The following is a 13,719-nucleotide window of genomic DNA, read 5'->3' as shown; positions in this document are numbered from 1 at the left end:
AGTCCAGCAGTACATGGTGAGACTATCTTATACACATAGGTCCATAACCGCTCTGTGGAATACTTCAACTACTCATCATTTGCTCAATTTAATACTGCACATGTTGAAAGACCAGCAGTGTCGAGCAGGCTGCCACAGTACTGTCTTTTAGTCTTGTATAAATAAAGCTATAGCACCCCCTTTTGTCAAAAACAAGGCTCAACCAAGTAAGATCACGTACAGTAAAGTCCCACGAGTATTGAAAATGTAACTGTTTCTCAATCTCATTGACATTAGTACAATGACAATTCATTCTACTGATTAAAAGAAAAAAATTAACATAAAATGATTCGCAAGAATACATAATACAGCAAGTAAACAGGACGTTTACCTAAGCAGCACCCTACCATCCTACTCGTATCACCCTGGTTATTTTGCATTTGAGGAAAAACAGTAATGCAACATCTTCACAAGCTGAGTGTGTGCAGACACATCAGTATGTTGATATTACCTGACTGACAGGAAGTGAGGTCTCGATCAAGCTCTCATGTGAGGAGGTAGTGGACTCTGTGTCATAAACAGAGTCTGTGCTGGCAGTGCTCTGCCTCCTGCAGTAGCTGTCCTCACACGCAGAGCCTGGCTCTGAGCCACACACAGACCCTGGTCCTGACCCTGACCCCGACCCCGACCCAATCTCTTCCAGGTCCATGTCCTCTGATGGGATCTGTGTCAGACGAGGCTTCTCAATGGACTTTATGGGCTGTTCATAAAGTAGAAATTTTACAGTTTTGCAGTTGCAACTGTAACTTTGCAAATATTGCGATGCAATCTAATATGCAATATTGTATGAAATATCTTTCAAAATAACTGACAAAAGGAATAATTTTTATGTTTACATATATATATTTTTACTTAAAGCTGTCAGTCAACTAACTAGTATATCTGTGTGTGTGTATGTGTGTGTGTGTGTGTGTGTGTGTGTGTGTGTGGGTGTGTGTGTGTGTGTGCTCTCTCACCTTGCTCAGGAGTGCATTCATCTTGAACCTGTGGCATTGCTGGGGCAGCTGGTGCTGGGTGTGAGAGGGATGGTTGGAGTGAAAAAGAAGTGGAGAGTGACTGTAAGGCGGAGGCTCTGAGCGTGTTCGTTCCAAGGGTCTGTGGGAGGAAAAGGTGACTACACCCTCCCTTCTGGTGGGAGAGGACAAGTGGGGCTGCTGTTGCAGAGGAACAGGACTCAAACCTTGAAATGTGGAGACGAGAAGAGGGAGGAACAGGATACATATAATATTAGATATATAATGTGACTAGGGCCAACAGGTAGATAAGAGGTAGAGGAGTATATGCACAACAATAAAAAAAACAATGAGGATAGAGATAAACATAAAATTGCTGATAATATTTTCCAATTAAATGAAGAGGATTTTCAACTAAAAAGGGGATGAATGCATGATAAGTTGGAATCAATCAATGATTAACAATTAATAATAATAATACAAATTAATAATTCATTTTTATTTGTTTTACCAGAGAATAAAAAATTGCAGATTGAAATACAGTGGTCCCTCGCTATAACGCGGTTCACCTATCGCGGCCTCACTGTTTTGCGGATTTTTTTAGTGTAATTTTGCATCCTTTTTTTTACAGCGTACAGGATGAATGCGCATTGTGTTTGGCATCCTGACTGGCTAAGGGAGAACCGCACGTGTTCTGCGTCCTGATTAGCTAAGGGAGTACAGAATGTGTTCGGCTAGCCAGATTTACATAAATGTTCAATCACTAGCAGTGTGACTTTGAAGTCGCTGTATGTTTGCAAGTTTTCTACTTAAAACTTAAAAGCTTAAAACTTGGTTTCGGGTAGAAAACTTGCACCAAGGCCTTCAGAGGAAAAAGACGTTGCAGCGGAGCAGCGCCAGGACAAAGAGGTACCGTCAGAGGAACTGTGACATACGCGTGAGTTACTGGTAATAATTTCGTATGTGTCAAACCTCGTAGATTGATCATTGAAGTTAAATTTGTTAAAAATGTTTGGGCTTGAAAACAGGTTTTGAGCTTTGATTTCATTTACTAATATTGTACTTATTTTTTTAAATCTGCAAAAGTTTGAACTTTGAGAGTGTTTAAATAAGAGAGAACTGTGAGAAAATGTTAATGCCTGTCTGAGAAAAGTGTATAAAAGTGTGTGGTTAGGGGTTTTACGGCCTTAAAACATGTATAATAATTGTAAGAAATAAAGCTGATTACTTCGCGGATTTCGTCTATTGCGGGTTATTTTACGAACGTATCCCCCGCGATAAACGAGGGACCACTGTATACCATATTTTGTGCTTTTTCAAAACATCATTTCTCTAGAATAGGGCGGCATGGCTTGGAGGTAGAGTGGCCATCCAGCAACCAAAGGGTCACTGGTTCGATCCTCACTTCCACCAGTGATCCTGTTGAAGTGTCCTTGAGCAAGATACTGGACCCCTAATTGCTCCTGATGGCCCTGTGACGGACTGGTGACCCGTCCAGAGTGAACCCCGCCTCTCACCCAATGTCAGCTGGGATAGGATCCAGCCCCCCCCACAAAACCATCCATTCATCTATCCATTTTCTTCCTCTTATCCTGTTAAGGGTCGTGGGGGCTGGAGCCTATCCCAGCAGCTTTCAGGTGAGAGGCAGGTTCCCCCTGGACAGGTCACCAGTCCATCACAGGGCCAACACATAGAGACAGACAACCATTCACACTCACAGTCACACCTACGGTCAATTTAGAGTATCAATCAGCCTCGTCCTCTCTTGATGTCTTTGGACTGTGGGAGGAAGCTGGAGTACCAGAGAGAACCCACAAAGGAACAGGGAGAACATGGAGACTCACACAGAAAGATCCTGTGCTGGAGCAGTGCTAACCACTGCACCACCGCGCACCCCCACAAAACCCTTAACGAATAAGCAGTATTGAAAATGGATGGATGGACGGAAATATACAAGTGTTTACATATCTGTCTCTTTGATAAAAAAGTATCAGCGCTAGGTGGCCAGTAGAGGGCGCCATGGTGCTGTTTAAAATATACAGACACAACTGATGAAGCACAATGGACATTTTCTTACCTTCACCCTTGGATTTGAATTTTAAAATTTTTAGTGGCTGACAGGACTTAAATAGAGACACAGGTAAGCAATTGCAAATGTTTCACCCCAGATGAAAAAAAAAAACAATAACCTTTTTTCTTTCAATGTATTAATTCAATCTTAACCAACCAAGCTAAAGATAAATTTTATTGATCCCCGATGAGGATATTCACACATTACAGCAGCAAACTCAATCCTGCTCATACTGGGTTTATTTTTTACAGATATTGTAATTGCAATATGACTCATGAGTTTAGTGAGAATGGTAATTTTTTAATTTTATTTTTCACTGAAAAAGAATAAAAATGATGTGATTTTTGCTGCTGTATGTAGCTAACAAGCACAATCCCTTCCATCTCGAGAATGTCAGTTGTTGGCCAGGGCATCTCTGTGGCACGTCAATCAACAACTTCCTGCTTTTTGGATTCTGTACTTGGCCATATTGTGATTGCAATAATATTCTAACCAAGTGTACAACCCTACAACCAGCCTAACAATTATCCAACTCACGAGAAACAAGTTGTGAGTGCACCAGTCCGGTATGAGGTTCAAGCACCAGGACAGGCTGCAGGTGCTGAGCCAGGGCCGGGCCGCTTCCATCCAGAGGTAGGTAGACCTGAGGCAGAGTAGATACTGCCAGGGACCTGGCTACTCGCAGGTCAGCCTGAAGTGAGAAGAGCAGAGACAGAGACAAGAGAGGAAGGATGGTGATTTAAAAAAAACAACAAAACCTTACATTACCAGTTTATCATAGCACTGCATGCCACACATTGATTTAGTCATTCCCGCATTCCCACCATCTCTGTTACAAACACATCTGACCAAATCCCATCTTTTGATTTGAAGACACATTACTCATTATTTTCTCACAGGCTTCTATTCAGCTAGGCAGCTTCTGCAAACACGCTCGTCACCCTCTGCTGGCCATAACAAAGAAGACACTTGCACACCAGTGTCGCGTCAATGTTTGTTTCACACCCTACAGTTAGACAACCACAGATATAACAGCTCACCTGTGCAGGCAATCCCGCACTGATGTTGGGCATGGCAGTTGGATTGGGGGGCAAGGTGAAGTGGGCCAATCTACCATCCTTCAGCAGAAGTCGCTGAGCCTGAAAGAGACAGAAATATTGATTATTAAACTTGACTGCGCCATATGCAAGTACCAGTGACGTGCGATCAGGGGAGGCAAGTGAGGCCGTGCCTCACCTGTCATCATGGAAAGAAAAAAATGTAAATTGAAAAAAATAAATGTAATTATTGTATTCATCCTTTGATTTGTACTATAAAGTTATTTTGCTTTTAACTAAACCAGTTTCAAGTTATTTTTATTCAAAATCACAGATTTTTCATATTTATCGTTCAAGTACTGAGAAGAGACGTGCGGTGAGGCACCAGGCAGCTGAGCCTCACCAGGGACTGCGCAATGACTCGGCTAACTGTGCTGCATGCTACGCAGTGAGCCCGCATTGCTGTCTCTCTCTATGTCGCTATTAAAATGTTCAAATACTTTTGCTATATAAACTACATTTCTATAGTTTAGCTGGTGAATATAATGTATAGTGATTTTGTCGAAAACTGTATGTGTGTGTAACGTGTTGTCTAACGGCTGCTAAAGGTGCCAGGTGAAGCACGCAGTTCTCCTGCCTCATGGAGGAGGCGCTAGTGAGCCCAGGGATTCTGCTTGCGCCTCCTCCACTCCGCTGCAGAATAAGTGACAGCGAGCTACAATTTACTGTAAGGAAAGTCAAGTGCAGTCATTCAGTTATTTTTTTTTTCTCCTGAGTGGCCATAATGTCACAATGGAGGATTACATTTCTGAGCTAAAACAATTTTCTAAATTGGATTTTCAATCCAAGCAGGAGGTTCACGCTAAAGTATCCAAAGCGCTGAAGAAGCTATGGCAGACAGAAGCCAAAACATGGAGAACATTTTTTGTCAGTTTTTTATTATTAAATGCATTTTTTTTTCATATGTTTACAGATCTGATTGTGATGAAGTCAGTGCCTCACCAGCCATGAACCTCACCGCACGTCACTGGCAAGTAGCATTTGCTGAGAACATGGATTGAGTTTACGGGAAAAACAATTCAAACATATGACAAATAGTGTTCATAGATCTTAACACTGAGAAACCAATAATATTATTATTCTACCCATTAAGGACAATGAGGAAATGTGTAGGGATTAGAGATTTCATTTATATCAACATTTTAAATAGAAAAGGCATGATCATGTTACCTGTGCTTTTGCCACATCTGACCTTCTCAATTCTCCATGTTTAAAGGATAGGGAACCACTACTGTGCAGCGTTACACGCCCCATTAACATTAAAAGAGTAAAATTACCAGGAACACCAACGTGATCAAGGACTGCTCTGTAATATTAAACACAGTTGGGAGCCTGTGCCTTTACAATTTAACCTTTTTAAATAGAACTACAATTACACCTTAAGGTCAGACGTCTCCAATAAACAGTGAAGGTACAGGTTACATACATCTTTGTCCAGCCTTTTGTAATTTGACTATTTAAAAGTATAAAGAGAAAATGATGGGACATTGATAAGCTGAGTAATACTAATGGTGATTTATAGTTTGAACTGCTCTCTTCAATATAAAATGTGAAAAATAAGAGTAAACAAAGGAGGGTGGGCCATCTGTGTCTTTAATTTATGTTATTATTAAGACAGAGACGATTATTATAAGGCCTTCTTCTTCCTGCTTCTGTTTGTTCAAGGTATGTGTAGAATTATCCTGATATAAAAGTGTAACATGTATAACTATGTTATTATATGCTGAAATGAGCAAATGAACCTATACGGATGAAACAAAAATGAATGAATGAACAAATATACTGTATGTAGTGCAAACTTCAAATGAATTTCATAAAAGGTTTTAAGTATCTTTTTGGCAACATGGAGCTCATCATTATTTCCTCAAGGTGCGACTGACATGGAGTTGAATAATAGAGAGGTGGTACAGAACATTATAATCAATGGCACAAAAGGGTTGAGCTCCACCTTACAAAACTGTTCTTTATCTTATTCACTGGTGTAATAGTCAGGAAAAGTTCTGTTCCAGCAAGAAGGGACTTGAACCCAGAGAACACCATGTCTGAACTCCTTTTTGTTCTCTATCTGAGAGTCCCTCCTTGATGCAACAGAACATTATAATGTGTCACTTAAGTTGATCTTGGACCTTTGGAACATGAAATGGGGTATGGCATACTGATCGTTTCCTAAGAAGTATCTAGTCCAGAAAATCTGTACGTATTAGGCAGTGCCTCACCACGCGTTTCCAAACACAGCTCAAGTGTACATTCGCTCCAGATGTTGCTGAGATATCATGTTCACAATGCCAAAAATGTGTTCTAATTGGTCATCCACGAGTAAATATTTGACCCAAATATGAAGTTAGTTCCTAAGGGTGTTCTTGAGATATCTTGTTAACAAGGCAAAACCTGCTTTGTGAGGTCAAAGTGAACTTGATACAATGCCTACAGGTAATAATAGCACAACAGAAATAAAAAGCACCTGATCTTTCAGAACAAAGAATGAAGTGGATGAGGGTGTTAGTATCACAGTTGTTGTCCACCAGTCAGACGTACATTAGCATAACATTATATGTTAATATGGACTAGACAGATCAGACAAATAAACAGGAACAATATCAATGTACCTCATGGGCCAGTGGGAGGGCCCCATTGTCTGAGTGGAGGCTGTCATTGGGAGAGCTGCACCCTGATGCTGGGGTGCTGCTGGGAGAGGAATCTGGACGACAGAGGGGAGACTATCAACTCATGCCAGTCAACAACTACTTGATATGTGTTGCTTAAGATTGATTACTGTCTTGTTTTGTAAAGTAATACAGAACGGGGAGGCATATGTATCAATAATAAGTAGCTAAAAAGAGCTATAGAATAGAAGCACAGAGGAGAGTGATGCTGCTAAGTGTGGATGCTTTACCCAGAGTTTCTGTCCTGTGCTTGATGGCAGGAGGGGCGCTAATCTTACGTTGCAATGGGTTTGGCCTCGTACTGATGAGCTTCTTTAACTTCAACTTTAAAGTCGGTTCAGATACTGCACAGACACATGAATGTACGCACCCACCCACACACACACACACACACCCACACACACACCCACACAGCTCAATACACAAAGGAGGACATGCTAACATGGAGAGATTTAGATGTAACTATCCCAAGAGATCTCTTAAAAAAGGAAACATGCATATATCTCATATACTTACAGCTTGACGAAGCAATGACTGATATATATCTTATATGATGCATCAGCAGGAATGCACTCACTCAGTAATGCATTAACCATAACGATGCAGTCATTTTCTCTGACAGGGTCAGGTTAAAGCAGTCTGAACCACAGCCGGACAAAGCAAATGCCTTAACCATGGTCAATAGCATAAAACAACTCTAATATTGTTATTGGTCAGTCTCCAATAAGCCCAAAGAAAATAATCAATCAGTGGCTAGCTCAAAGCAGATAAAAGGCAGCTTTGTGTTGTCCCTGAGCCAAAAAAACACAGAAGGGTGTGTGTGTGTGTGTGTGTGTGTGTGTGTGTGTGTGTGTGTGTGTGTGTGTGTGTGTGTGTGCGCGTGTGTATGAGAGAGAGCTGGCACCAAAAGGTTCTAAGACAAATCAAACAAATAATTGCATTTTGAATGGTTGGCGTACCAGCAGAGATGTAGAGGGAGATGAAGCCACTCCCATGCTCATTCACATGGTAAGAGAAACCTGCTCTAGACTCTCACGCAGTTTATTTTACACAGATCTTGGTTGAAGTTATGTAACTGGTTTGGTCTCTGTTGATTTTATGGCTCTTAGTTGTATGTCTGTTGCCCTGCAGTCCTGGTGCTTCATGACTTTCATTCACCCTGCTGGTAAATACACTCCTAAGTGTGCTCACCGTCTCATTCTTCAGTCAAGAGAATGTAATGTAATGACAGTTTGCTGGGACACAAAAAGGGATCACACTGAACAAAACATAATGAGCTATGCAGTCAGATGACTTTGGGTCCAACTCAAATTACACTGAACACATCACAAGAGAGAGATGGAAAATCACCAGTGACCTTCACTGTTTGAACCTCAAGGTGACAGCCACAGGTACAGTATCTCACCTGTCCTTCGCAGGACCAGTTCCTTACGATGGTCACAGGGTGGGGGCTGCACCTTAGGGGACATGTCTGGAACAGGTAGCCTTGGCAATAAAAACAATAACAAGTGAATGAGGAGAATTTGAACACGTACATTACGTTGAATTGAACTGATCATTCATTGTGAAGTCAGCAGTAATGGAGTGTTTGGCTCACCTGTATCTGGGTGTAAGACTGCTGTGGTTGTTTACAACTCTCTCATGGGCGGGCTGGTTCTTCATGATTATGTGCTCCCGAAGTTTCTGCCTTACTAGGGGACTTGCTACAGCACCTGCCAGTCATCATTAGGAACAAGTCAGTGACACGGGTCATGCAAATTTTACTCAACTGTGTATGTATTAGTCTATCTGACTATATTGTGGTTTTGTTGTTGTTGTTTTTTTATTTGTAACAAGTCTAGAACCACACGGAAATATTTTTGTGGGAGTGTGACAGGACTAAAGTAAAAATCAACTTCAGTGCACCCTTTACAAAAAAGAAGGGTGCAGGATATTTGTAACTTTCCTGTATGCTGTCTCCACTTCCTCTAGAGGGTAAAAATAAAAAAGTTTAAAAACAAATCTAAAAGTTTCCTGAAACAAGCATGCTGGTTAGACTTTGGTTTGATATAAATACAATTTCCTTGAAATCTAAGAATGCTAGTCACAGTCGAGTAGGAAATCCCCTTCTTTCATTTTCAACTGTTTCATGACTCAGATGAAGAACATGTCAACAATTATGGTCTTCCAGTGAGAGTAAGAAATAGTGGCGTTGAAGTATCATCATGGTCCCCTGCTAAATCCATTATTATAACTAATGATGATAACTGATCATTTTCTCTTTTTGGTTTTAATTTGTAATTTTGGCAAATACATTCTTACATATCGTCTCATACAGTTTACGGCTGTACTCCTGATAAAGTCGCAGAACATGTTTTTGAGACTTTCCATTCTTCAAATATCAAAATGTTGCCCTTCCAAAGTATTTTTTTTCAAACCATAGGGAAAGGTAACTACATATAATCGAACATGGGAAGCTCTTCACTCCATTGTTCACCACAGGTTTATGGTAGAGAATGATAATTGATCATTTTCAACGCCTCAAAAGTAGCAGAAATGGGATTTGATTCAATATTTTCACACGGACTGTTACATTTCTATGAACTCACAAATACATACAAAATTAGATTAAATTAGTAAATGTCAAATACAGTTGTCATACGCAGTTAAAAATGTCAAAGTACAAAAATAAAATACATGAGTTATTATTGAGCAGTGCAAATAAATGTGCCTACACGACTGGCATGTCCATGACACAAGAGAGGAAAATAAGGTTAACACTAATCAAGGCTTTACTTGACTGCAGCAAGCTTACACTACAAGGAGAGGCAGAAAATGTTGGAAAAGATAAATGCGCATGCATCAGAGCATATGCTACTTGGTCAAAGAGCGATGGATTTTTAGACCCCTATTACAAAAGTACATTACAGTATGAAGACATACGAGTAATACTCACTTTGCTCGTTTTTACTCTTTTGTATGAGCTGTTGTAGCTCTTCTCTTTTCTCTTCCTCCATCTCTCGTTGCCTTTGTTCAGTGTTATACTTGATAGGAAAGAATAAGGAGATGTTAAACTGGGTTGGATTGTGCATTGGAGGGACTGAAAAGTACAAAAATATGTCTTGCTTGCTAGTCTTAGACAAACATCACTGCAATAAACACACTAAAAAATGTCAGACATGAGCACTTATGAATGAACTAAGAGTGTACCATACCAATCCGGTGATCAATGAATGTTTGTCAAATTAATGTTGATAAATTGGTCTGTTTACAGTTATGTGAGCCTCACCCTGACATTTTCTCCTGAGCATGCAAACTGTGTAAAAAAACATGCAGTGAAGTGCGGTTGTGTGGCTTGCTCTTGTTGGATAACGTGGCAAGAGGGCCATGTGCTTTGTAGTTTTATCAAAATAAAATGTTTTTTGCTATGGTATTTCATGTTTTCACTGAATTTGCTTATTTCAAGTCAAGTCAAGTCAGTTTTATTTGTTTAGCGCCAAATCAAAACAAAGGTTATCTCATGGCACTTCACTAGAAGAGCAGGTCCAGCACCACACTCCTTCAATGAATTTACACCCAACAGTTCTCCATGAGCAAGCACTTCCTGCAGTAGCAGCGATGACAACCTCCCTTTTAACATCAAGCAGATCCAGGCTCAATGGGAACGGCCATCTGCTTTGACTGGTTGGGGGGGTCATTCATTGGTCAATACGCCTCTTTTAATAGCTACAGTATTCATTGTATCACTGCACTCAGTCTCAGCCTCTCCACATATTCTGCTGCTTGCGCAGAGAGCGTTGTTCTCCAGAGTCACACGTTTGTCCTTACCTGCAAGTGATGTTGGGAAAACTGAAAGCAATGCTGAGAGGAGAGGGGTCCCAAGAAGAAGGGAGGGTGGGGAGCCAGCATAGCCGAATCTGGGCCTGGATGTACCAACCTCTGGGAGACACTTAGATCCATGGGCTTCTCCCCACTGTTAATTAATGGACCTTTATCTCTGATGATCACATCCACTACAGAGACCGAGAGAGAGAAAAAACAAAACAAAACATCATCATTTTTGTTGGAAGAATCACGTCCTGTTTCCAGCAAAGGATTACTTATGGGATACAATATAATTTAAAATTTTCTGGAGTATCTGTTCCTCAAAGGCTTTTTGAATAATCTTTTCAAGTTTGTCTTAAAACAAAGGTCTGCTTTCCATCTGCGTATTGAAACAGCTTTATTTTGCTTTAGTCATTCTTTTTCTTCATACTGATCATTTGGGGATTGCTCCACAGTATGCTTTCAGTGCTGTGAGCAAAAATGTATTCAAATGTTTATTATGACACATAAATCAAGTGAATATGTCAACAAGTTATATTATTTACCATGTAAAATTTCATAGATTTCTCCTGGAAGAGAAAGAGGATCTTTACACTTACTGCTGAAGCCAATAACTAAACACATAACTTTAAGAAAAAGTTTGGTGTGAATTTTTACCACAATGTAACACCTAAGTTCTGTTGACAATCAAGAAGGGATTGACTTGTCTCCTCTACTGGGACTTTATCAGGGTTGAACGTCTTGGTCAGGGCCAAGAACTGAAACTGATGGTGTTATTGTAACAAACTGCACACTTCTTCTCTTGGATACGTAAAAGCCAAATGTCAAATTTTCTTATCATATACTATCAATGGCTAAAAGTAGTACTTCTGTGTCTCAGGGTGTCAAAGAAGGTCACCTTAAGTTTGACAGATATTTACTGGGATGTCCGTTTTCTTTGCGTTTAATAACAATAGGGGTGCACTCACTTTATTTGGCATAAATGTGTGCCAAGATATGTATTTGTACTTGAACTCTGCACATTTGCTAGTCCTATTTCATTTCAACTGCCTCAAGTGAATTGGCCACCATCCAACATTGCATTCAAGAAAGCAAGGAGAGGGGTGTTTGTATGTGCTTGGGTTAGACGAGCACAAAAGAGAGAGAATGAAGGAAACAGGGTGAGGAGTGAATTTAAACATGATGTGGTCAAAGCTTTCAGGTCCGGTACATTAATCTGTTAATTCCCGTCCAGGTTTTACTTTAACAAAAGAACTAAAAAGCCTACATGCAGCATCAGTGATACAACTGAATCAAACTTCCATGTCAACAACAGACATATAGTTTCTATAGGTGCACAGGGGATAAGTGAGAGAAGAGTTTGATCCATTGCAATCCTACTTTCACTGCAAATGACTTAAATGAAGTACGACCTGAAGATACAAGCTATAACTCACAAAACAAGACAAGCTACACAAAGAGACTAATGACAAGTAGTAGCAAGGAAACATCAGCCTTCAGTTATTCTTGATGTTTGTGATGCATCATGTATCAACAAGACAAAAACACGTGTCAATGCAACGGTCACCTGAACCCAATAAACATGCTGAGGAATGTTTCTGTGTTGGTACAAAAGACACCTTGCTCGCTCTGGGGTAGCGAGATGGGGGGGTAGAGAGACGGGGGATGGGAGAGACGACTGGAAATTTACTGAAGCCTTACACCTGCTAATGACTGCAGGTAGCAACCAAAATATTACTCAACATTACTCATGTAATAACCAGCAAACTGCTGCTAGTTTCCTGGCAAGACAGGCGCCACTGTGGAACATGCTGTTACAATTTTACAGCGGCAACACTACCACATACGTCACAGTCCTTTGATTTAAACACACTTGAGTTAATCAGACGTTTTGAGGAATAAAAAAGAAAAAAACATTTCGTTGATTTGAATGTGTTTAGGTCAAATCTATTGCTTGTGTACTCTTAAAAAAAAAAACAGTTGAACACATAAATTTTACAGGCATGGATGCATGGTTTTTCAATCTCTGCTATTAAAGTGCACGACTACAAGCCAATATTATCAAATCTGAATTTCGCAATGCAACATCCCAGTCCAAAGTAAACTTCTAAAGGCAGAATGCACACTGAATATCCCTCCTGTCTGAACCATATGCTACACAGACCCTAGCAACTTTATTTGGCTGTTATTTCCAACAGCAAGACTGACCTGGGGAGAGACAAATTGTGGTGCCTGAGAAGTCATTCTGAGTTGACAGAATTCCTCTGAAGAAGAAAACACTCCCACACTGTTAGTACTGTATGTGATGTGAGGCTTAGACACAGTAGAACATTGAACAACCATGCGGGAGTTAATAAAACCCCGAAGTAAAACAAGAAAAGCTGTAATGTCAAACAGTTAAAGTGGATTCAGTTCTTCTACACAACGAAGTTCACAGGGACAGTCATGAGTTTCTGTGTTTTCTGCATACATGGGAAATAAAAATAAAAGCTTAGATATTCTCAATGACAGAACTAGAATTTTTGTGCATGAATGTTTTTACAGACCAGAGACATACAGTAACAAAAGATAACATGTAAATATAACCCTGCAGCTTACAGGCTTTTTGCTTGACAGTTCCCTTACATCACTGGAATCCTACCTTACCAGGTGACTCAAGTGAGCCAAGATATGCCAGAGAGCCCTTCTTCACAGAGAAACTCAGAGGTATTTCTATCTGTCACATGTTCAGCTTGTTAATGTATGTGTGACAGTGGGCCACACTGTGGAGTTTTGTATGAAAAATGTCAGGGCGTTTCTTTAAAAAAAAAAAAAAAAGTACATTAGAACATCAATAATGGGCGAGTGGGATGGTGGTGGGGGAATCTGTGTAGGCTCTCTCTCTTATTCACATTGATGTGAATGCACTCGTTCACACACACACACACACACACACACACACACACACACACACACACACACACACACACACACAGAGTAACCAAACATGTTGCTCCCCTGAGAGAAAGGAAGTCAGTCTTACTTCTCATCTAAACAGGGTAGAAACACCTGCAGTCGTACCCAAACACTTACGTGCACAGCATGCTGCTGCA

At 40.4% G+C, this 13,719-nt stretch overlaps 1 protein-coding gene across 6 annotated transcripts in view; it reads right to left on the bottom strand.

The window, feature by feature from the left end:
* Positions 1–13,719, bottom strand: part of LOC147267803 (histone deacetylase 7-like) — a 48,093-nt gene that overhangs the window by 17,547 nt on the left and 16,827 nt on the right. For all 6 annotated transcript variants that reach the window (XM_086198864.1, XM_086198867.1, XM_086198862.1 and 3 more), the window contains 10 exons: positions 10,631–10,815; positions 9,759–9,846; positions 8,421–8,535; positions 8,229–8,308; positions 7,054–7,167; positions 6,767–6,858; positions 4,104–4,202; positions 3,601–3,754; positions 996–1,219; positions 491–739 (listed from right to left, as the gene is read on the bottom strand). In XM_086198864.1, the coding sequence (XP_086054990.1) occupies positions 491–739; positions 996–1,219; positions 3,601–3,754; positions 4,104–4,202; positions 6,767–6,858; positions 7,054–7,167; positions 8,229–8,308; positions 8,421–8,535; positions 9,759–9,846; positions 10,631–10,815 (1,400 nt within the window). The remainder of the gene's footprint in view (positions 1–490; positions 740–995; positions 1,220–3,600; positions 3,755–4,103; positions 4,203–6,766; positions 6,859–7,053; positions 7,168–8,228; positions 8,309–8,420; positions 8,536–9,758; positions 9,847–10,630; positions 10,816–13,719) is intronic.

This window comes from Aulostomus chinensis, chromosome 3 (genome assembly GCF_037954235.1).
Source record: "Aulostomus chinensis isolate RoL2024-O1b breed Wild chromosome 3, RoL_Achi_v1.0, whole genome shotgun sequence".
Lineage (NCBI taxonomy): Eukaryota > Metazoa > Chordata > Actinopteri > Syngnathiformes > Aulostomidae > Aulostomus > Aulostomus chinensis.
Note: the sequence above shows the minus strand (reverse complement) of the source record. Positions and strands in the feature narration are given on the sequence as shown.